Source organism: Lingula anatina, chromosome 6, assembly GCF_051362555.1.
Source record: "Lingula anatina isolate TDL-2025a chromosome 6, LinAna3.0, whole genome shotgun sequence".
Taxonomy (NCBI): Eukaryota; Metazoa; Brachiopoda; class Lingulata; order Lingulida; family Lingulidae; genus Lingula; species Lingula anatina.
Window position 1 is genome coordinate 19,770,080 of NC_141772.1, and position 22,544 is coordinate 19,792,623.

Sequence of the window (22,544 nt, forward strand, 5' to 3'; positions counted from 1 at the left end):
GTCATAAGAGTGTCCGATTCTTTTCAAAAGATTCACTACACTTATAAACCCATGTCAATGAAATTAAAAAAGAAAAGAAAGGATGAGCAGCTTGTTAAAAACGTAAGCATACGTCCATGGGATCAACTGAAAAAAGTAAGGAGGACACTTGTACCAGGTAGCTTAATTTAGGAAAATACCAATTTATTATACAGTAAAAACATTTCACTATAAATTGTACAGTACACAAGTTAAAATTTACAAAACAAAGGTAATAAAAATTTCAAATCAAATGATGGGAAAGTAAAATGGGAAAAAAATACCTTTGTGTCAATTAATTCAAATTAAATTAGTTTTTACCTGAACATGAAGTGCAGGCAGCTTATATCTCAATCTGTTTATCTTGACTAAAAATCTGGACGGAAATCTTAGTTTGAAACTTTTCAAGTAAATCCTCGTTTGCTATACATTAACAATATGGTTGGTAACAAATATTTAAGTACATAATACTTTGAGAAAACTTGACACCTGCTTAAAGGAGAGGACAAAAAAAAAAAAAAATACAATTCACAAAAAGTTTTGGATGGAATACAAGTTTTGAGCAGCTTCCAATACAAGCTGCTATCAATAGATGAGATTCCTCTCAACAAAATTCTCAAGATACGCAACAAGGGGTTTTCCAGACACATCTATATCACATAATCGTGGAATTTGGCAAAAAGAAAAATAATAATTACATAGATAAAATAAAGATTCCTCTGCATCATGGAAACAGCCTTGGATAACACTACATCACAGCAAAATGTTTTGTTAAAATTGATTGCACTGCTTTCTAGCAGCATTAGAATATTTGTGAACAAATAATTTGACTTAGTGGAGCCAGTTGTGATATGTGTTCCACTGCATTCAACAGAGAAGCATGTAACCAAGAGGTTTGTAGAATTTATAAACATCCTGTGTCAGGAACTGTACAAATGACAGTTCAATAAAGTCTAAGACTTACAACAATGAAATCAGACATACAATATCAATTCCATTTATCCTGGAACTCAAACAATAAAATATACCATAATATATATATATATACTCTTTTCTTTAATTCATATATACATCTGTGCAACTCTCCCAGCCGCCTTGATTCCTATTTTTGCACTTTGTTAAGTTAGAGGCAACTTTCTCAAAGTCTGACTGGTTTTCATTATCAACGATGTCTTATGCAGTGACCTTCTTTCCTCAATCTTCTACAGGTTTTCGACAGAAAGGACAATGGCCTTTTTGTAGTACTAGCAGCTCATAGTCATCTGTATGGAACAACTGAAAAACAAAAAGTTTTTAAAGTTGAATTTCAGTCAAGCCTGTTCCAAGGCACAAAGTCATAATATCACCATAGTGTCCTTATAAAATGATTTATGTAGGCACTTCAAGGTGGAGGATACTTGGTTGTTAAACATCTTTATTGAGAGAGAGAGAGAGAGAGAGTGAGTGAGTGAATAAGAGAGGGAGGGAGGAGATTGGTCTTCAAAACCTTTTCATTACAATTTAGTGCACACAAAGTAAACATTAACCTGACACCACATAAAATAGCACCTGGAGAGTTTTTTTTTATTTTTTAGACATGTCTGCTACAAATATAAGACTGGTTTAATCAGTAAATGAAGAAATTACAACACAAAATGAACAATTTTGGTGATGGACATGTCAAGAAACCTAAGTTTCACACCACAAACCTACCTTATTACAAGATGAACATTTGGTAATGGACACATCTGGCATCAGAGATCTAAAGAACTGGTAGCGGAGAGGTTTTGGCCACTCCAGGACCACCACGTCCCTCTTGGACATGGACTGAAGGACGCTCTTGTTGACTACCACTGGTACGAACTCCTGCCCTCCTTGCTGCAATGACAATGATATCATACAGAATAAGAAAAACAGAGACGCAGCCAACTACTGCATAGGTACCACCACAGATACAACCCCCCCCCCCTTGCTGGAATGACAATGATATCATATAGAATAAAAAAATAAGAGGATAAGAGAGATGAAGCCAACTCCTGGATATGTACCAACACTGGTACAAACTCCTGCCCTCCTTGCTGGAATGAAAATGAAGTTGAATAAGACCTTTAGTATCTTGAAATAAATTTTTCTTGCATGGTAACGGCACCAAATTAGCATTTCCTGGCTACCACCATCTGACTTTTTTTGTCTATATGTCTTTTGCAAACCTCTGTTACATGCAACATACCTCAAATGACATCAACCTCTGGGTAAAAGGATCTTCATCATCATCTTCAGGATCATCGTCCAGTCGCAAGGCCTCGGAATCTTACATGTGAGTTAAAGATTTTACTGGTGATGCAAATTACAACTTATTAAAACATAAGGGTGCTTAATAATATATTTGTAATAAAATATTAAGAGTATTAACTACAGAACCACAATAAGTCTATGTCAATATTTCTTCCCCCTTGTATGCTTTTGCCTAACTTATATCCTGAAAGTGTTATGTTATTTTATGATTTTTTTTTTTGAAAAGTGAATTGATCAAATCAACATGTGATATACTTTATTTCTATAGCTATATTATCTATAATTTTCCATTCATTCCATGCAATATTTTATTTTCTTTGTGAATTCAAGGATACTGCCCATTCTACTTTCTTGCCAGCTGTCTTCCTTCTTCTTCCTCCTGAATACTCCTGTGCCGATCATCTGGACAGCTTCCTCGTCTGTGATGCCATCCTCCAGAATAAACTCTACCAGAGGCAGGACCTCTGTAATAGAAAATAAAAACAAAATATCATCTCAGATGCCATCTTCTGAGATAAACTTTACCAAAGGTAGGACTTCTTTAAGAGAACACAAGATACAAGGTTTAGGTGTTATAAGATTGCTTTATGAAAATGATTTTTCTTTTAAACTCTGGTATTAAAATTTAATAACTTTATATGACAGCATTAGGCTGAAGGCGGCTTCAACCTGTGATCTACTCACCAAATGACACAAAGGAATGAACAAAAGTCTGTTTGCAGTTTATACAGTGGTTGCCATGGTTATTGAGCAGAGGGTTGGTTGTAGAGCAACGGTAACACATTGGCAGTAGCTCCTGAAACATGAAACAAATCCAAAATTTTAATTTGTTAAAACAGAAATATAAATTTACACACACTGTCACAGAATAAATTCATTAAATACACAAATGAAATATATGCTGCTTCAAGACATACAGTGAGTTCTGGGCCTTTACAAAGCTAAAAAAAATTGGTGAAAATTTCGAGATGTTTCTCTTTATCAACATTTTATCAAAGACCATTGAAACAAATTATGGTCTTTAAACTCATTCTTGAATTCCAAATTTTAAAATATTTTTTTTAACAGAGATAAAGACTGGTGAACTCCACTTGCAACAATTAAAACATATAGAAAACTTGAAAATGGGTTTGTAGATTCCAATATTTTGCTACAAAAAGGTATATAGTGCGCTGATTGCTATAAACCATTTCTTACTCACCTCAGCATCATGGAAAGGTTTCGATCTGATTGTCACGCTGCCCAGGTCAATGGACTCCTGGAATCGACTAGGAATTCTCAGAGCCTGAAGTTTTTCAAAGGCATACCTGGCCACCTTGAAAGCCCCCAGTGACTTGCTCTGCTTGGCTAGGGCATAGAGGGCAGCACTGAGGTTGACAGTCAAGAAAAGATAACCTGAAGGTTTTACTTGAAAAATATTTAAGCACTTTCCTAGCTTAGATTTTTCTAGACACAAAAGATTTTTGCATTACACTATCAATCCCTACATTTCAATATCTTTCAGCATAGCAGATTTTTCACAAAATCTTAGGTCAGTTACCCGACTTAGTTGGCTAGGATTTTCATGAAAGTGCTATAACACTGTTCCTGATAGGGTGAGATGTGTGGATGTGACCATGTAACGTTGATAACCAAGTTCTTAGTCAGGGAAGCTGACTTAAGTTATTTTGTGAAATGGGTGCCAGTACATTATTCTACTAATGTTAGTAGTAAAGGATACACCTTGGAGACCCCGTGCGGCATCCCATCTATCATGCAGTGTAGCAGGTAGCGGGACATGTTGAACAGAGCTTCTGGGAGATGGGACGTGAACGGCTCGTCCTGGAAATTACAATAACAATACAAGCACTTGGCAGTATGTATTTAAATATGTAAACTCAATGTTACACATGAACATTTGTTTGGTTTTTCTTGAAGCACAGTAATGTTATTATATTAGGATATGAATTGTCACTGCAAAAGGAGGACAATCAATTCACTGCCTTCAGTTACTTACTGTATATCTTTGAATGGAATGGTAGACATAGTACATGTCAGCTTTCCTCTGAAAGTCATGAAATTTCTGAAGCATTTCCCCTCTCTTTTCTGGCTCTTCTGTAAATAAATATATAACTAAAAATATAATGTACAATAAAATGACAACAATTATTTCTTGAATATTTATAGTGTAAACATTCACTAGGCTGTCTTATTACAATAAATGACCGATTCATATAGCATGTAAAGCTCATCTATACTGTAGAAAAAGTTATAATTTCAGTTTATTGATGGGGATGAATGCAGTATCTCAAAGCTGTGTAGTAAAAATAGTTTTCTTTTCATCAAAATGTCAGATTTCACTACACACACAAGCAGCTACACATGAACAAACACCCACACACAGCTTAAAATGAAACTCACAAAAGGAAATGACCTATTTACCAAAATAAATCATTTAAAAATAAAAACTATGAGTAAAAAATAAGGCCTGATGCAAAGACGCATAGAAAGCAAGAAACCGCTGAAAATAATATCAAGTACTTGCAGTTCCATAGCATCAAGTATATAAACTAAGTAAGCGTATAACTGGAGACTAGAAATTGATTGAATTTTATTGAGCAGACAAAAAGACAGAAAGAAACTCTGTTGAGAACAATTCTTCCTACCTCCAGCTATGTCCAGACACTGCATTGACAGCTTCCAGAAGTAGTACCCAGCATCATTGAACCTGTTCTCACACACGGCATTGTGGGTAAGCTGCTCCAACACTCTGACTGCCTCCCCCTGCATACCTGCCTTATGGAATGCTGTGAGAAGAAAACATAGACATTTTACAACTTTCACACTTTTTGTCTCAAAAATCAATTAAATTTGATCAATTATAAGAGATTATAAGAAAAATCAGGTGGAGTTTTATTTATTTTTTTGTCTCTAACCTCTAAGCCAGTCCTGCCTGTTAACCAATTATAATACATAAAGATAAAACTTATGAGCCATTAACACAAAAATCTCAACTGTTCTGACACGACAAGTTATGTCAAGACAAGTCACACTATAAGATGAAATGTCTATGAGATGCATACCTTGCTGTGCTTCCTCAAACCTATCGTTCTCTGCCAGCCACTGTGCATATGGAATGTACACGTCATTTCTGAACTCTGGGTGCTTCTCCACTAGTGCAAATGCCTGAGAGAAAATTAACAAAATAAATGCAGATGGACAAGATTCTGCACATGATAATTCATGTTTATATCTAAAGTACTTTTAATGATTGATAGACAAAAAAGTATATCTGAATAAACAGGCGTATAGAACCAAAAGGAAACACAATTTAATGTTCATTTACAAATACACAGTCGTATAAAAGTGTCAGACACATGCAGTCACCAACATTTGCGAATCCACACACACACATGCATCAACATGCACATACTGCACCCACAGCCTCTCCCAGCATAACACACATCCCACCTCTGTCATACATACACATATACAAACACACATGCACATGTACCTCATCCCAGTGTCTAGCCTCCACGTGTAGCTCCATCAAGGCCTTGGAGTCCCCCATCTTGTGGTAACACTCCGCGGCATAGGCATACTGCTCCATCTTCTTCAGGTAGTCTGCGCACAAGAGCAGAGCCTGGCGGTCAGCCTTGTCCAGCTTCCTGGCCACGTCTATCATCCTGGGGAATGGGAACATGTATTTCTTATTAACATATCAGCTTTGAACATGCATTATTTAATCGACTGCTGGCTCTGAATGTGAATTTTCAATAGTTGGTTTTGCAAGTGCAGCTGAAGTATGTTTTTTGGTCAGATAATAATTAATTCTTCTATGGTGTATTTCATAAAACATTAATGTTTTTCACAAAAATTAATAAAATTTTAAAAGATTACCAAAACTTAAAAAAGACTAGGCTTTTGAAATAAATTGAAACACAATACATACATGTCTGCCCATCCGTTGTCTCCAATGATATCAATGGCTTTGAGGTACTCGCCAGCAGAGATGTACATCTCGGCAGCAGCCTTGGGTTCATTGATGTTCTTGGCCCAGTCTGCCTGCTTCGTGATCAACATCTTCCTGTCTGCAGGGTCTCCAGAGCCTACAAACTCCTGTGTGGGGAGAAATAATAGGATGCATTATACAAAAATAAGCAAATAAATAATCAAACAAATGATCAAATAAACAAATAACAAGCTCCTGCAAGAGGTGGCATTATAAATGAGCCAACAACTTCTACAAAGAAAAGACCCTACATTACATAAAAATAAGCTTATACATAAAAATGTACACAAGTAGTGTTAATGGAAAATATGTACACATTTCACAAATAGATCCCACTTAAAACTGTTTTATCACACTGGTAGAAATGAGGGATTCTTATTTGCTCACTTAGAGACGGTCTTTACACAAAAACCATGTGATTACCTTGGCATACTCAAACATCCTCAGATCAGTATACATGTTCATGGCCTTGCCCTCCTGCCCTGCTCTCTTATACAGTTTGGCGGCCTCTCCAAATTTGCCTTGGTAAGCATAGAAGTCAGCAAGGAACAGGTGGTTGTCTGTCTCCCCACGCCTGCGCCTCTCCTGAAACGAATGTATCTCTATTAAAAAACTGAAGTTTGTGGTTAAATAAGATTCCACCCATTATTCCATGCATCAATTCCAAATTCAATTCCATATTTATTCTGTTCACTGAACCAGATAATATTTATCTCTTTGCTGTTGTCTGCAGATATGCACACAAAAATTGGCGTAACTCAAAATCTGTATAAATGCTCACTTGATATGATCATTTTTGTATCATGGCTTCGGATGATGCTATGGTCATGTCATTTCAATTCAATAATACAATAAAATGTGAAACAACCAAATTTTTGTTCATAAATAAATAAATGATCAAACAAAACAAACAAACAATCAAATAAATAAACAAACCCAAACTAACCTCAATGCTGTGAAGCAGCTCTAAATATCTCAGCTCCCTGACCCTGATGAAGGCTTTCTTGGCCGTATCAAAATCCAACCCCTCCATTGCCTCGTGGGCCAGAGCTGCCCAGTCCTGGTCAGTTACACCCAGGCAGGCCACATCATACGCCTGCCTGAAATTGGGTAAGAAATATCCCTGTTAAAAAGATACTTGTTATCCTGAAGGTCATGAGAAATGCCCCCTTTTTTAAAAAGCAATTAATTGTAAGCCAAAATATGCTTCGTATTGATTTCTGTGACACCAAGGCATGCAACACTGTATACACCTGCCAGGAATATGAATAGAAGTCCCCATTCAAAAGATCCTAAGGCTTCGTTCACATGGAAAGTCTATTTTCTAAAAATCTATTTTCTATTCGCAGTATCTTATGATCACGGTATGTGCCCTGAATATCCCGCGGCATAATTACTGGCAGCACGAGCCAGTTACTTACAGTAACTTATAGTAACTGGCTTGCGCTGAAAGTAATTAAGCTGGGGGATATTCAGGGCACATACCGTGATCACAAGATATACCGCAAATAGAAAATAGATTTTTAGAAAATAGACTTTCCATGTGAACAAAGCCTAATATCTCAGGGTTACGAAAAATGTCCTTTTTGAAATTCAACAACCAGCAAGATGTACATGACGTCCACTCACACACATGTATATCTCGTAAATCTCTCATTGACTCATGATGTATACATATCATACATTCTTGGACCCCATTTCCAGAGATTAGATCGATCTACTTTAGATCGACCTAACTCCCTGGGGGTTCACGCTAAATAGCTGTCAGCCGGGCAGACACGAAAGTTAATTACCCCCTTACAGCTTGTAGTAGGCGGGACAGACATTTAAGCCGGATTATTTGACAGTAATCTAGTGAGACTCCCCGCGGGGATAGATCGATCTAAAAGCTCTGGGAATACAGCCTTACTTGAAGAGTTTCTTCTCCAGATATTGGTACATAGGTGCAGACTGGGGCACCTCCACTGATGACATGGCATACACATGGAGGCAGAAGATTTTGGACCCACTGAAACCCACGACAAAACCCTGAAATAGCAAGGTCAAGGTTATGGTCAAATTAAGGTCAAGTTCAAAGTCAGCAGATGACATGATAGAGTGTCTGCATGAGAACAAGAAATATAGCATGGACAGCTGTCTTAATTCTATGAATTCTGACTCATAATTATTTTACATAGATAACATATATCAACATTTGCATAAGAATCTAAACTTGACAGAGAACAATTTTTGTAGCTATAAAGTTGTTAGATATGTGTCCCCAAAAATACGGGTTGATTTACATTCCATTCCATGTAGGGCACATGACATTGCTGGTGTTCATGTTTTAAAAAATAAATGCAATGCATAAAAATGTTGGACAAAAAGAAGGATAATCACATGAACTATCACTTAAACCACTGAACTCACGAAAAGTATATATATATAGCAACATCATTACAATATAATGAAAGTGATCCATGAACCAACCAGCCTGCCATCTAGCAATGCAAGCAATCCGTACCAGACAATAAGTAAACTAAATATTTACTGTAACTTATTCACCAGTATATAATATACGAGCACATAAACAGAAACACATTACGTGACCAAGCTAGTGAATTCTCCGTGTTCTTCTTGAAAAAAAAAAAAAAAACCGTCTTAGTCATATACAAAACTCAACAAAACAGTTCTTAATATCAACTCGTGCTTGCCAGCGGTAGATTGACATAAGTCTATAAATTCCAAAGCACCGATTCCCCAATCTTTTCCCACAGCTGTTTATATCACCAAGCAGATGCATTCTGTGAGCAGAAGCCACTCTGTGAGCCATTCTTTGGTGAAATAATCAAATCTGGTTACCCAAGACATTATCTGATTTGCATTCTATGTCAAACATGCCTGTCAATACGCAAGAGACTGAAGCAGTGAGAACAATAAAATCACAAGAGTCCCTTCATAAACATTGTATTAAATAGAACTAGAGTTAAAATACTTCCTGCCATTGGAAAATTTAAAATAAGTTGATGTTTTTTTAAAGACTTGATAAGTGAGTGTGGGTGTTAAGCTGTGCAGAGCCTGTTTAATTTACCCATGTGTGTAGGTCGTTCATACAAGGTCTATATTAAACTGGGATTGGTCCAACTTTCATTATTGAACAACCACATAACAAAGATCACGTAAGATCTCATACACCTAAAACCCCAGAAAATCATTATTATAATGGTCAGATTAACTAACAACTTTCCAGGGATTCAGATGTCTGAGATTTACTGGGGATCTCTGGGATATCAAGCTGGTGGTCTGATAACGTGAGTATACCCAATCTCCAGTCTTCAGGCCTTGTGTGAACTGACCAGTTAACTTACCAGAGGGAACTGCAGGAAGAGAAAGGTTATGAAGTCAGTACATGCACACACTTATAGAACTTATGGCACATTCAGACAGAGTAAGGCTTGGATCGATTTGGATCTAAACAGCATCACCAGACATCCGCATATATTTTTTTCTAGTTAGTAAGGCATTTTATACCCAGGGGAGATGGAGATGATGGTGCCCCCCCCCCTCCCCCCCAATCACAAAATTAATGTATCAATTAATTAAAAAAATTATAATAGAACCTGCTAATAAAGTCACTAAGCAGCAAATTGCTGGGCTGTGAACTCTTTGAGTTACAGTCAATTGGTGATATTATCTAGATGGAAACCAGTCCTTACATCTGTGTCTGAAAGCAGCTTTAGGAATAAAGAATGTTATCATTACTTGAATAAAAAAAGTTAGGTGGCTTATTAGTGCATACTAGATAAGTCATCTATATTAACAAAAGCAGTCAAGTTAAAAGTTAAGAGGAGAAAGGTTTCAAGTACAATTCGTAATAATACTAACAACTGGGTACTACTAGGGAACATAATGTCCTATATACAAATGTGCACGTTTATCTCCAGATGTGTCAGAATCATACACATTGGTCCTATATCTATCATCATTACAGCTCCCCCTACACATAACTCCCCCTTCCCCTGGTGACATTACCTGTAGTTTCTGTTGGTGTATGGGGAAGTTGCTGGCCTTGATGTTCAGCAGGCCAGAGCCACTGAAACACAGCATGTCCTCGTTCTGTGTGTTCCAAGCAACACTGTTGGCATTGGGCTCCTGGAATTTGGGAAATGAACGGGTGACAGTCATGAATCTTTTCGTTTTCAGTGTTGTCATTTGTAACTATGTTTAATGGCGCATACAAGAGATGAGAAATATCAACATATGCATAACAAAAAAATAAAAATGAATTAAATAAAGGCTGGGTAAAAAGCGAATACAAACAAGCACACATACACTTGTACACATAAGCAAAATTATAACCCCTTGTACACACACACTACAATACATACCTGAAACAGCAGTTCCTTGGTGTTGACATCGTACACCAGACAGGTGCTGTGTTCGTCCACCACAGCCAGCTTGGTGCGGCTCGCACTCATGTCCAGACAGCGCACAGAGGTGGCCTGCTTCAGCAGAACTATGGGGAATGGATTGTCCACAAATATCTTCATAATCTGGGGGGTACAAGGAAAATTGGGTGTATTGTTTGTTATGGTATTTATCAAAATGTTATTTTTTCCCCATAATCAGGAATAATATGAAAAATCCCATTTTTATTATTATCATTATCAACTTTATTATTATTTGCTGAAAAAGCTTTGTTGTAAACAAATACAATACTGCAGAAGTGATCAAGTACATAAATTTAAAATTTCAAGGGCAGTCAGGACTTGACTTCTGATTTCAAAATACATTAGCAAGCATTTGCTAGTGCTTAAGATAATTGTAAATTCAGAATTAGATTTTTAAAAAATCATGTATAAGTTTAATATGGGTTACCTGTCCATTCTTCAGTCCTACTAGTAAGCCCTCTCTACCAGGTGGCCCCCCTATCACCTTGATGTAACGAATTAGCGACTCCATGATCCACTCCCGCTCCTTTATTCCTTTGAAGTTCAAGCACTGGAGTCTTTTCTCCTGAAATATCAAACAGCATGAATTTTTAGGTGGAGAGTGCAGATGCTTTCTTGGCTCAATCAAAATTTGCACTTTATCAATGATAAACTTACATTTTCCTTAGCCAAATTAGAGCATGTTATTGTTTAGCATTTTGCTAAATTTCACTAAGCAAGAACGAACCAAGGGTGGTTTATATCCAAAGAATATATATCTAACATCAGATACCTCCAAACCCCCTGAATTTCAGTAGCTATGGGAAACTCACCTCAACAACTACCTTCTACCGTTTCAAGCAACCTCTGAAACTCAGGGCGTTTCCCTGCTTACCTGACACAGAATGATGTGCTGAGAGCAGACCACCAGGAGATTGCAGTCAAACTTCTTGTTGATTTTCTCCTTTATCCTGTAGTGCATGTCAGCAGAGTCATCCGAGTACAGCTCATAGACCACTATCTTGTCTGGGAGTTGCACCTAAAAGAAAGTAACATTGCATGATATTTTGTCAGGATGCTGTCACTGCTGAACATATTGTTATTCATCAAATGCCTGGTATTCTTAAGCAAATTATCATTATTTTTAGTATATGTACTACTATTATTCAGCCTAAGTGACACAGGCATTGATATGGAGCCCTGAAGTCCACTTACTGCAAGTCTGTGTCTGTAGATGGCTATCTTCTTTACCAAGTCTCTACACTTGATGCGAACTGCAACAGTAAAAACAGTAAAATAATGAGAAAAAAGTAAGTGAACTACAAAATAATGATCCAGTAACAAATTATATAATATCTAAAAAAGTGATTTAAAGTATGTACATTTAAATATTTTCTTTTAATCTAGTTTTATGTGGCAGTGCAGAAAACTCATTATGTCTCAAGAACACACAGTTTGTTGTAAATACTCATTCCAACAAAACATGACACAAACACTTAATACAAAATGCTTAACTTTTAAGTTTTATAACAAAAGAAAATCTTTTAAATACATGTTATCCAATCTCAAAACATATTACATTGGTATTATGAAGAGTAAACAAAAAGAATGTCTTAATAATAAGAACAAAAATAGGAATAAATAACTAATTAATTAATAGTTTTTCATTATGGTAAAACTGGATTAATTTAGTATATTTTTCAAACATTTTTAGAAATCATATAATTGTTCAACAGTAAAAAAAATACTTAAAACTGCAACACATTTCAATGTAATATTGACTTATATAATGAAGATTTACTTTTGGAATCTGGATCTAGTGTTCTGGGATCTTTGAATATAAAAGAAAATTGGACAGGTCACTTTAGATAAGTGTGTAAGTTGACAGCTCACTTCAACTAGATTTTTAAGTTGACAGCGCACTTTACCTAGGTTTGTAAAAGGCATAACCTCCTGTCGTTTCAAAACACACACACACACACACACACACACACACACACACACACACACACACACACACACACACACACACACACACATGCACACACACCGTTTAAACTTGCCAAATATGTGCTCAAATACTTTCTTATATTTCACCTATAAATCATAACAAGAGGCTCCAATACAAGAGTGAATCCGGCAGTGTTACTTCCACCTACCTTTCTGGTCTGTGATAAGATGCTGTATGATGACATCAGTCATGTTGTCCCTGTAGGCATACCTGTCTTTGTACAGTCCATGGACGGTGCTGAAGATTAGCTGGTAGTACGCTATCGTACCATCCTGACACCCTATGGCCTGAAACAAATCACCAACAATAATTTCTAATCTGATTCAAAATGAGGTTGTTTCATGGAGAGTGCCCCCCTCCCAACTCAGGGGTGTGTGGGAACCCATTGGATTTGTTCATGAAAATCGAACCTAAACTGCCAGTGAGTCAGGCCTTACATAAAACATGGCTGTATCAGTATGGCCATTGCTTTTGACACACCATGGCGGCAGAGGATGGGATTTGTACATAAATTCAGTAACAACCTTGTACATAAATTCAATTACAACTGAATGTTAAATTTCTCCTTACCACATAATTGGAGTCTGGTCGCACCCTACAACACCAGACCCAGGAATTCTGCTCTCCAATGGTGCCCAGTTTGACCCCCTCTTTAGTGTGAAGGGACACCTGTTTGTTGGAGCCCCCAATCACCACGTACTCCCCTTTAGAGAACCAGCTGACGCAGCAGGGGTCGTACTCCAGGTGGCGATCCTTACCAATCTGATATCAAAGGGAACCACAATTAATTTACCATGAAAAAAATACTTCTAGAGTCATCTTTCATTTAAGAACCCACAAGGAAGTTCCACTACAGAACTCTGAAGTATGAGGTGTCAAGTTTCAAATACAGATTAAAATTTCAGGATAGAAAGCTATTCAGGAATGAAAGTTTTTTTTTCAATTACCACTGAAACCAGGTTTCCTTATATTTTTAAAAGAATTTGTATTGTCTTTTTCTTTGATGGAGGTGTTCCCTCTTGTAGTGCTAGATATAGTTAGCAAATATTGTTTTCTCAACTTCTCTAACAGCTCAGTATATACAACAACATGCAATGTACTAATATACAAACAGATCAAATACATAGCATTGCGTCATTTTAACTTTAAGACCCAGGACTTCCTTGAAATTTGTTGTAATTCACAATTAGCCCACTAGATCATTTTAACCTCATCTGCGTGATGGTATTAGATTAACCATGTAATCATGTATCCAAATATCACCTCACCTGTTTTCCAGAGAGTTGATAGAATGAAAGTTGACCGCCCCAATCTGCTACGGTCAGGATGTCAAATGCCTCATCTCTGAAAACAAAAACATAAGTCATACAAATAAAAGACGTAAACCTTTTTTTTTTTCATTGTTTTTAACATAGGTACTTTTCTGCCTTTGTGCAATTATTTTAAATGACATTTTATTCTGTTGAAATGTTATGTAATTAGCAAATACTTTTTAAAATTTTTTCTTATCCTATGGTTCAAAATTTGTAAAATCATGCACTTTGCTTGGATTATTTTCTATAATAAATAAATAAATAAATAAATAAATAAATAAATAAATAAATAAAATGCACAACATTTCATGCCCACTGACAGATTCAGAATTTTGTTAGGGAGGGCACTGTGCACGTATGTGTGTGTGTGTGTGGGGGTGGGGGTGGGGGGGGGGGGGTGGGATGCCTTGTTTTGGGAAAATTTTCACATTTTCCAAAATCTTTGGGAAAGGGAATCGCATATCTTTTACCTTCTTGAATCTGCCAGTGGTCATGATAATATCATATATGATTATAACAATATCAAGTCAGTCATCTAACAGAAATATATTAACCAATAATAACATAAAAATAGTCAAATGAACTAATAAATCAGTCAATAAATACATTAAAAGAAACACTGTCATTTTATTTCACTTCTCAGCAAGAAGTAGAGTACCCTCACCAATTAACCAAAGAATCAAAGTTTCTTCAAATAGACTTCACGCTATTTCTGAATCATCAAAATCAAAATAAGAAGAAATACTTAAAATATAAATACACTACAATCAGAACTTTACACAATGGGTTGTATGTTAAAAGTTGTTCAGGATTTTAGAAATTAAGACAAAAGTCATGCAAAAAAAAAAAAAAAAAAAAAAAAAAAACAGCATTACCTCTGATAAATGTCACTAGTAAAAAAGAATAAAGATGTGTGGTAACAAAGCAAGCATTGTGTTCATAAAACTGCTTCCGAATCGTGTAAATCAAAACAACTGAAGTCCAGCGGCATCAAATGTGAAGACGTCAATGCAGTAGACTAACATAATACAAGCAATTTGTTTTGTTTTATCAAAACTTTTGAACTTTAATTTTACTTTTATTAGTTGCTGGATAATGGCAGTCTATTAACAGTTTTCAAGAATAATATCACAAACATACCTAGAAAAAATCCCTTAACCTTTTTTTTTTTTGTAGTTAAAATTATTACACATCCAGCTGAGAGACAAATGTTCTCAAATTTATGATATCAGTCTAGAGACAGTTGAAAAAATATTGGGCAGAGATCTTTTTTCTTTTGCTGACAGAACATGGTGGGGAAGTTTTCACTTACACGGTGCATAAGCAATGTGAGTGGCATGAAAAATGGTGACTTATAATAATATCTGAATGAGCCCAGGCTAACAGGTGACAATTACATAGAAGTGGACAAGCCCAGATGTCTGAGCTGACCTGTCACAAGCCCCGCCAGTCAATAAATAACCTAATTTGAAGATAAATATCTGTCCTAACTGTAATCTCTCGTCTGTCTGGAAAAAATGACCTTTTCCTGACCTAATATTTCATAAATCTCCCTCATTAATGATCATAAGTGATCGTTCAAACCAAATTACACGAGACATTATCACTGGAAATGGCTGGCTTTCCCTTTTGTGTCCATGGCATTTGGATTGTCTTCAATCAAAGTAACATTTTTATATTACCTTTGATTCTGTTTCTGTTTCAAATGCACTAATGCTCTCACAACATTTCAAACCCTGTTCAAATGATGCATTTTCATCAAGTTTCCATTTTGTTAATTACAAGAGTAAGGACTTGTTCTAGCAGATATTTGCCACATTTATGGTAAAATGACATTCATTAAATACAAAAAAAAAATCATTTAAGTCATTTTTTAAACTAAAATCAATCATTGTTGTGATTAAAATTTAACTTCAGCTCCAATTTTTCAGTTACTTTATATACTAAAGCAATGCTACTGCTTGCATAAGCCAAGACTATCATAAACTGCATATATATATAATAACTAGGGGATCAGAGAGGCGATACCGCCTCCGAATATTGTACCACCAGCTGGAGCAAGCACATTCATATAGACCCCCACATATACAAAATAAAGAACACAGCCACCAGTCTTGTGCTAGACAAGCTGTAAAAATGCAATCAACAAGAATTTTCAAAATATGCAAAAAATATATATATTACTAAAAATGGTACAATCAAAGTTAAGTTCATCGCAAGGTAGGTCAAAGGTCAATTCCAAGGTCACAGTAAATTGCCAGTATATGACTTCCTATTCAACTTCAATAGTAACTATGGGCCTATCTCTGCCAGGTTTGGAGTTAAAAGAGAAAGAAATTAGCAGAGTTCAGTTCATGATAATAAGTAGGTCAAAGGTCAATTTCAAGGTCACACTTAGATTGCCAGTATATGACTTCCTATTCACGTTCAATAGTAACTATGGACCTATCTCTGCCAGTTTTGGAGATAAAGGGGAAGCAAACTATGCAAAGTTCAGTTCATGGTGAATAGTAGGTCAAAGGTCAATTTTAAGGTCACTTTTAGATTGCCAGTATATGACTTCCTATTCAACTTCAATAGAGACTATGGACCTATCTCTGCCAGTTTTGGAGATAAAAGGGAATCAAAATTTGCAAAGTTCAGTTCATGGTGAAAAGTAGGTCAAAGGTCAATTTTAAGGTCACATGTAGATTGCCAGTAAATGACTTCCTGTTCAAGTTCAATAGTAACTATGGACCTATCTCTGCCAGTTTTGGAGATAAAAGGGAAGCAAAATTTGCAAAGTTCAGTTCATGGTGAAAAGTAGGTCAAAGGTCAATTTTAAGGTCACATTTAGATTGCCAGTATATGTCTTCCTATTCAACTTCAATAGTAACTATGGACGTATCTCTGCCAGTTTTGGAGATATAAGGGACTAAATGTTATAATTTTGGAGTTACCATAATGTGCCATATATTTCCTACAGAAAAAATTAATTAAAATAAAGAAAAGGTCATTTTGGTCAAAATTCTTGAAATGGGAGGTGCTCTGAAGTTCCAGATGTTCAAATTTGATGAAATAATGTCATTTTTGACCACAAGTTGTCTGCTTTGCCAAGCCTTATGTTTTATTTTTCCGGAGTTCAAAATTTATTATCCATTACCGTACTGCACATTTTGCTTTCACCACCAATATGTACTTTTTGATACAGCGTAACTCGAAAACCGTATGGAATACAAAAAAACGGAGACCACCTCCAGGGTTGGGCTTTACATGCTCTACAAAATGCAAAAAAGAATGGGTGTCTAGCATTAACGGTTCCCGAATTAGAGACAGTTTTCAGTTTCGATATCTTATGGCCGCTACTCCCGTGAAAATGCACCGATTGACCCCAAATTCACGGAGATGAAAGATGACCTGAAGGGTAACACTTTCCATTAATATTATTAGTTAAGTCTGTGTGGTGTCTGAATAAGACCGCAAATAATTTTTTTTTTCGGCAAAAATTTTGTTTTTTTGAAAATTTTGGCCCGTTTGACCTTAAAATAAAGGTCAAAGGTCAAATCCAAGGGCATATTTGAAATCTACACATATGACTTTTGGAAAGCTGTCTGTAGACATTTTTCCCATAATTCCTTCTGTAGGGGAGATAATTAGCATTTAATTTTGCCATTTTTGGACAAGGGTGCATTGCAATGAGTGCCACACCTAGACCCCAATACCGACAAAGCCCAAATTTTACGTGGAACGAGTTGAGATTATAGGTGACCTAAATCCAAGAGATGGGTATGGAGGCCCTTACCGTCTAGGAGGAGAAGCGGTAACGGTGACTTGGCGGCGGAGCCGCAGGAGCCGGCGGAACATACGGGTCGGGACTAAAACCATGTGTACCGCCAGCGCCTACGCTGGTGGTACAATAATATGAAAATTATCTGAGACGGCCCAAAACAAGGCAATATACTGGTGCAATACATAAAACTACAGCTCTCTGTGAAAAAGGCCTCGAGTCATGACCTCTACAGATGATTTCCATTAATGTATTTTTTTATGACCTACTTGGAAGGGTTCCACTCCAGAGACCAGACAGGGGACATGGCGGCACCTGGGCGCTCTATCTTCACTTTGTCTTCTCCAGTCTGAAATATAATATATGGTAACTGTCTTAAGTTCCAAAAAGTTTGTTTTTTTTTTATTTCTCTGAACCACTTGTTCAATAAATTATTTCTTCTTCCGTGAAACATGAAACACTTACAATGACAGTAACATTTAATTTTTTTTAATGGTTGAAAAGTTATGCAGATACTGAAAAACTGTCATCTTAAATCTTGCAAGCTTTTGAATTTGGGCCGCCCCCCCCCCCCCCCCCCAACCTCTCTCTCTCTCTCTCTCTCTCTCTCTCACCTTATTTCTAATACTTATAACTCCATTGTACATCCCAATGGCAAAGTACTGTCCATCATTGGTCCAGCCACAGCAGGTGATCCGACTGCCCACCTTGTGTTTGGACACAGACTTCTGCTCTGGTGACCAGAGCCCTGGGGAATAACAAGTGAAAGAATGGAACAGAATTCTTTATTTCTACCAAGTGAAAGAATAGCACGGAATTCTTTATTTCTACCAAGTGAAAGAATAGCACAGAATTCTTTATTTCTACCAAGTGAAAGAGTTATGTATAATCAGCCCCAGAATTTGAACTAGAAATCATTACACTATGATAAATGGTAAAAACTGATTTTAACTAAATTTCATCCAAACAGAAGTGTGGTTTCTGATTCATAAACATTCATGAGACAAACTGAAATAGAAAAGTCTATAAATTTTTTAAAGATTCAAGAAAGTTTGGGTTAAAATTTTACCATGAAAATATTAATTCAATCAATTAAGTGCAGTTTATGGAAAATTCAGATTAGAAACTGACACAGAAATTCTGATTTTAACGAATAAATTATGCAATGCTTTCAAAAAAGCTCAGATTAAGGAAGGACATAAAAAAGTTCCATTTTGTTGAAGTGTAAAGAAATTCTCACCAAAGTCTGTTTGTGCGCAGCTGGCTAACTGGTGTGTCAGGGGATTGTAGGCCAAACACTGGATAGCATCATTGTGTCTGGAGAAAAATAAATAAATTTTTTAACGTTTATGTAATGTTACTTAAGGAAATGATTTCATTAACTCTGTAAATAGTTATATTGAAAAATATTTTTGAAAATTAGATGACTAATCTTTTGCAAATCTTGATGAAGGTTTTGACTAAATTTCATCTGTGTTGGTCACAAATGAAGCTATTGGCAAACTCTACTTGTTCTCGTCTTGCATGAGAAAGCTGAGATACTATATTATAATCAAATTTAAGATGAAACCTTCGACAACATAAAAAGTATGAATCTAATTTAAATGAATATTCTTCAATATAATTTAATCTAATCTAAACTATCCCACGATCCCCCAGGGTCACAGGGGCGCAGCTGTGTCAGACAGTGATCCATCTGACCACACATCTGATGGTCATTCGCGAGGGCTTGGGGCATGTCAAAGGTCTCCTCTGTCCAGCCATTGGTGCTGCATGCCCTTTTTCATTAATATTTATCTTTAAAAAATGCCAAAGCACTTGATGCAGGTTTTAAGTAATGGACACAAGTTCAAACTGTGAACTAATGGTGCATGGGTGAAAGTTGTAAAAACTGAAAATCCTGAAAATGTCTATTGCAATTTCTCATTGCATTTACACCACGAGAAAAAAATTATCATGGCATTTACATCACGAAAAAAAAAAGATCAAAAATGAAGACTGAAAATCCTGAAATCAGACACAATCCTGAAAATTTTCACCCCTTGATGGTGAAAGAAAGAATAATGAAAAGGGCTTTGGCGTTGAATTTCTGAGCTGGGAGTATACAAAGGTATTGTTTTTCGTTTGAACAACCATCAAAACTAAAAATCACAAAAGAAGAAAAGTCTGTTTAGATAAAAGTTCAGTTGAGATGAGTAATTATAATTACAGCTCCCTCTACAAAAACATTGTTGACACACGGTCACCATACATCATTCATAAATTATAAAGAAATATAAACAACAATGCTGCCATTACAGAATGCATGTTATGCAAGAAAATGTTCTTCCATATTAAATTTCAAAAGTGACCCATTACATAAGCATGGTGCTTTTCCCCATCTATAACCTTTTTGCACCTTATATATCCAAGAGAAAGTCCTTTATGGGCAACAGACTAAAGCAAATCTGGGGGCCCTACATACCTCCCCTGGAAATCAGAGCCAAAAACTTAAAAGCTTTCAGCAGAAACAAAAAAATGCAGTGGCCTTAAGCAGAAATGGTGACCAGTAAGATCTTACTGGCCCTGATAAAATTCTACTAGCATACAGCATGGGGGCAGCTATTGCAGTACATGATGCCCAGACCCAGGATAATCAGTTAGGCCTTGATAACACTTGTCCCCATGTACTACATGATATAATCACGAAAAAAGCACGTGAGGATATGAACCCTTGCATAAGACAGCCAAAGTCCTGAAAACTGTTCCAACCTGACGTCATTTATTGGCACAAAATTATTGTTGGAAGACGATACTAGGGGTTATAACCTGAAATATGTGCAAGTCCCCAGCTGCCCAATGAACACAAAGCCACAAGCTGCTGTCACGACGCAACCACACCATGATTTGTACACAGTACAACAGGGCTGGAAACAAATCCCATTGCCATATAATACACTGAATTATATATTTATATCTCATTATATCTGCAGAAAATATACCATTATTAATAACATTTAATGAAAAAAAATTGGTTCTGATATAAAAGAAGTAAAATGAGAAAAACTAGAGGCATTTTAACGTTAAAGCAACTGTTGTACATAGCAAACAGACCGTTCATTACTTAAAACTCAGTAAGAGCTGGTCACAACAAATTCCATCTTTCTAACACTCACTGGTATTTCAGTATCCCTTCTAACTTGTTAGTCCAGATGATGACGCTCTTGTCTGCAGAGCCCGATGCAAATCTCTTCCCATCCTTGGCATAAGCCACACAGTAGACTGTGTCTTTGTGGCCTTTTAAGGGCTGAATGAGGGTGCCATCGTTGGTGTCGTACACAAGGACACGATTGCCAGCTGCTACGATGATCTGACTCCCATCAGGTTTGAAGCAAAGGTCCCATATACTGAAAATAGTTTTATTATAACATGTTATTATATTATTCAGTTAATAATAATAGCCTCAAAATGCTTGACTGAGTTTGTTTTTTCAGTAACAAAAAAAATTTGGTAAAGATGTTTTCGTCGTTTTCATGGAAACATAAGAGGCTTTGCTGTAAAAAAATATTTAGGGTTATTTTCAAACAGGAAAACAAATTGGAACAAATTGTATATAGGTAAATAACGAAACAACATTGATTCCTGCCAGGAAATAAGCTTAAGTGCAGGATCCTGTACAATGAAGTTGCTTGACCTACATGATTGTTAGACCTTTCCTCCTTTTGTTTCTAACATACTTGTATAATCAAAAGCTTTTCTTAGGTCTCACTAAACACCGAAATGGCACCTTAATATTACTTTTATCACAAAAAAAATAACTCGCTTTTTGGATTCTGCACAGCAAATTACAATAGTCTTGAGTGCAATACAATATTTGTCTGCTGATCTGTATAGAAATATTTTTGCAGCTTTCTTTTCTATATTTACGTATTAAATTAGAGGCTGCAAAAATGTTTCTCCTTTGCAGATAAACATCTATTGATTTCAAGAGTTAATATGATTTGGGGTGCGGAATCCAAATGGCAAGTTATTTTGATGTTCAAAGCAACATTAGGGTGTTACTTTGTGTCAATTTGGCATTTACTGAGACTCACTTTGTTGTCTTCTACTCAATGCCAGAAAGAGGCGTGTTAATCTATATATGTGATTGCACTCAGCAAGAGTCCCCAGAGTTAATATGAACTACCTGGTACAATAGTTTCATTGTCAACCAACCCTTGGACTGTAAAAATCTGTGCAAATGCAGGAAACTTCGTGCTAGGTACAAGTACTGATGAATGAACTTCTTTAAAAAGTTCATTTGCAAAATTATACTTCTCTCCGAGGTGTTTATAAAGTTAAAATTCTCGACAAAGGTACCATGGTAGCAAATATGTCTAGCATCTTTGTAGTTTGCTAGACAGCAGAGAACGGAAACTGGAGCAAACCAAAACCCCGACTAAAACTAGTAAAAGTGAGGAGTATAGTAAGTTGAACGACACTGTCAACAGTGACAAGCATTCGTTCAGAAAAAAAGTTAACGTGCAGTTTTAAAGCACGAGATCACTCTTGAAGTTGTAATCACCATTGTTCTACTTTATCCCTGTCATGAACCTTGTCCACCCAAGTTGGAACAGCTCGCATTTTGAAATGTTTACAACCGGTTGGCTTCTCTACATTGGAATCTGGAGCGGATGGTATCTTCACTTGGATACGAGATTTGACGAGATGTGGATAAAAAATTTAAAGACCAAGTATAATTTTACAGCGATTCCTACTACTTTATTCGTCTTACTGGATTGCA

The 22,544-nt window shown here is 36.3% G+C and overlaps 1 protein-coding gene across 1 annotated transcript; it reads right to left on the reverse strand.

The window, feature by feature from the left end:
* Positions 1-144: 144 nt before the first annotated feature.
* On the reverse strand, positions 145-22,506 carry LOC106163259 (intraflagellar transport protein 122 homolog). The gene is made up of 28 exons (XM_087016050.1): positions 22,326-22,506; positions 20,938-21,168; positions 19,023-19,099; positions 18,397-18,530; positions 18,052-18,131; positions 13,972-14,047; positions 13,274-13,465; positions 12,852-12,990; positions 11,908-11,966; positions 11,588-11,731; positions 11,141-11,278; positions 10,651-10,815; positions 10,295-10,414; positions 8,193-8,311; positions 7,230-7,383; positions 6,707-6,868; positions 6,224-6,390; positions 5,786-5,957; positions 5,355-5,457; positions 4,938-5,078; positions 4,289-4,386; positions 4,013-4,113; positions 3,494-3,659; positions 2,977-3,088; positions 2,628-2,756; positions 2,228-2,307; positions 1,711-1,875; positions 145-1,293 (listed from the first exon to the last, which is right to left on the reverse strand). Exons 1-28 carry the CDS (start codon positions 22,382-22,384, stop codon positions 1,213-1,215), a joined length of 3,564 nt encoding a protein of 1,187 aa, XP_086872176.1. The 5' UTR covers positions 22,385-22,506; the 3' UTR covers positions 145-1,212.
* Positions 22,507-22,544: the final 38 nt, after the last annotated feature.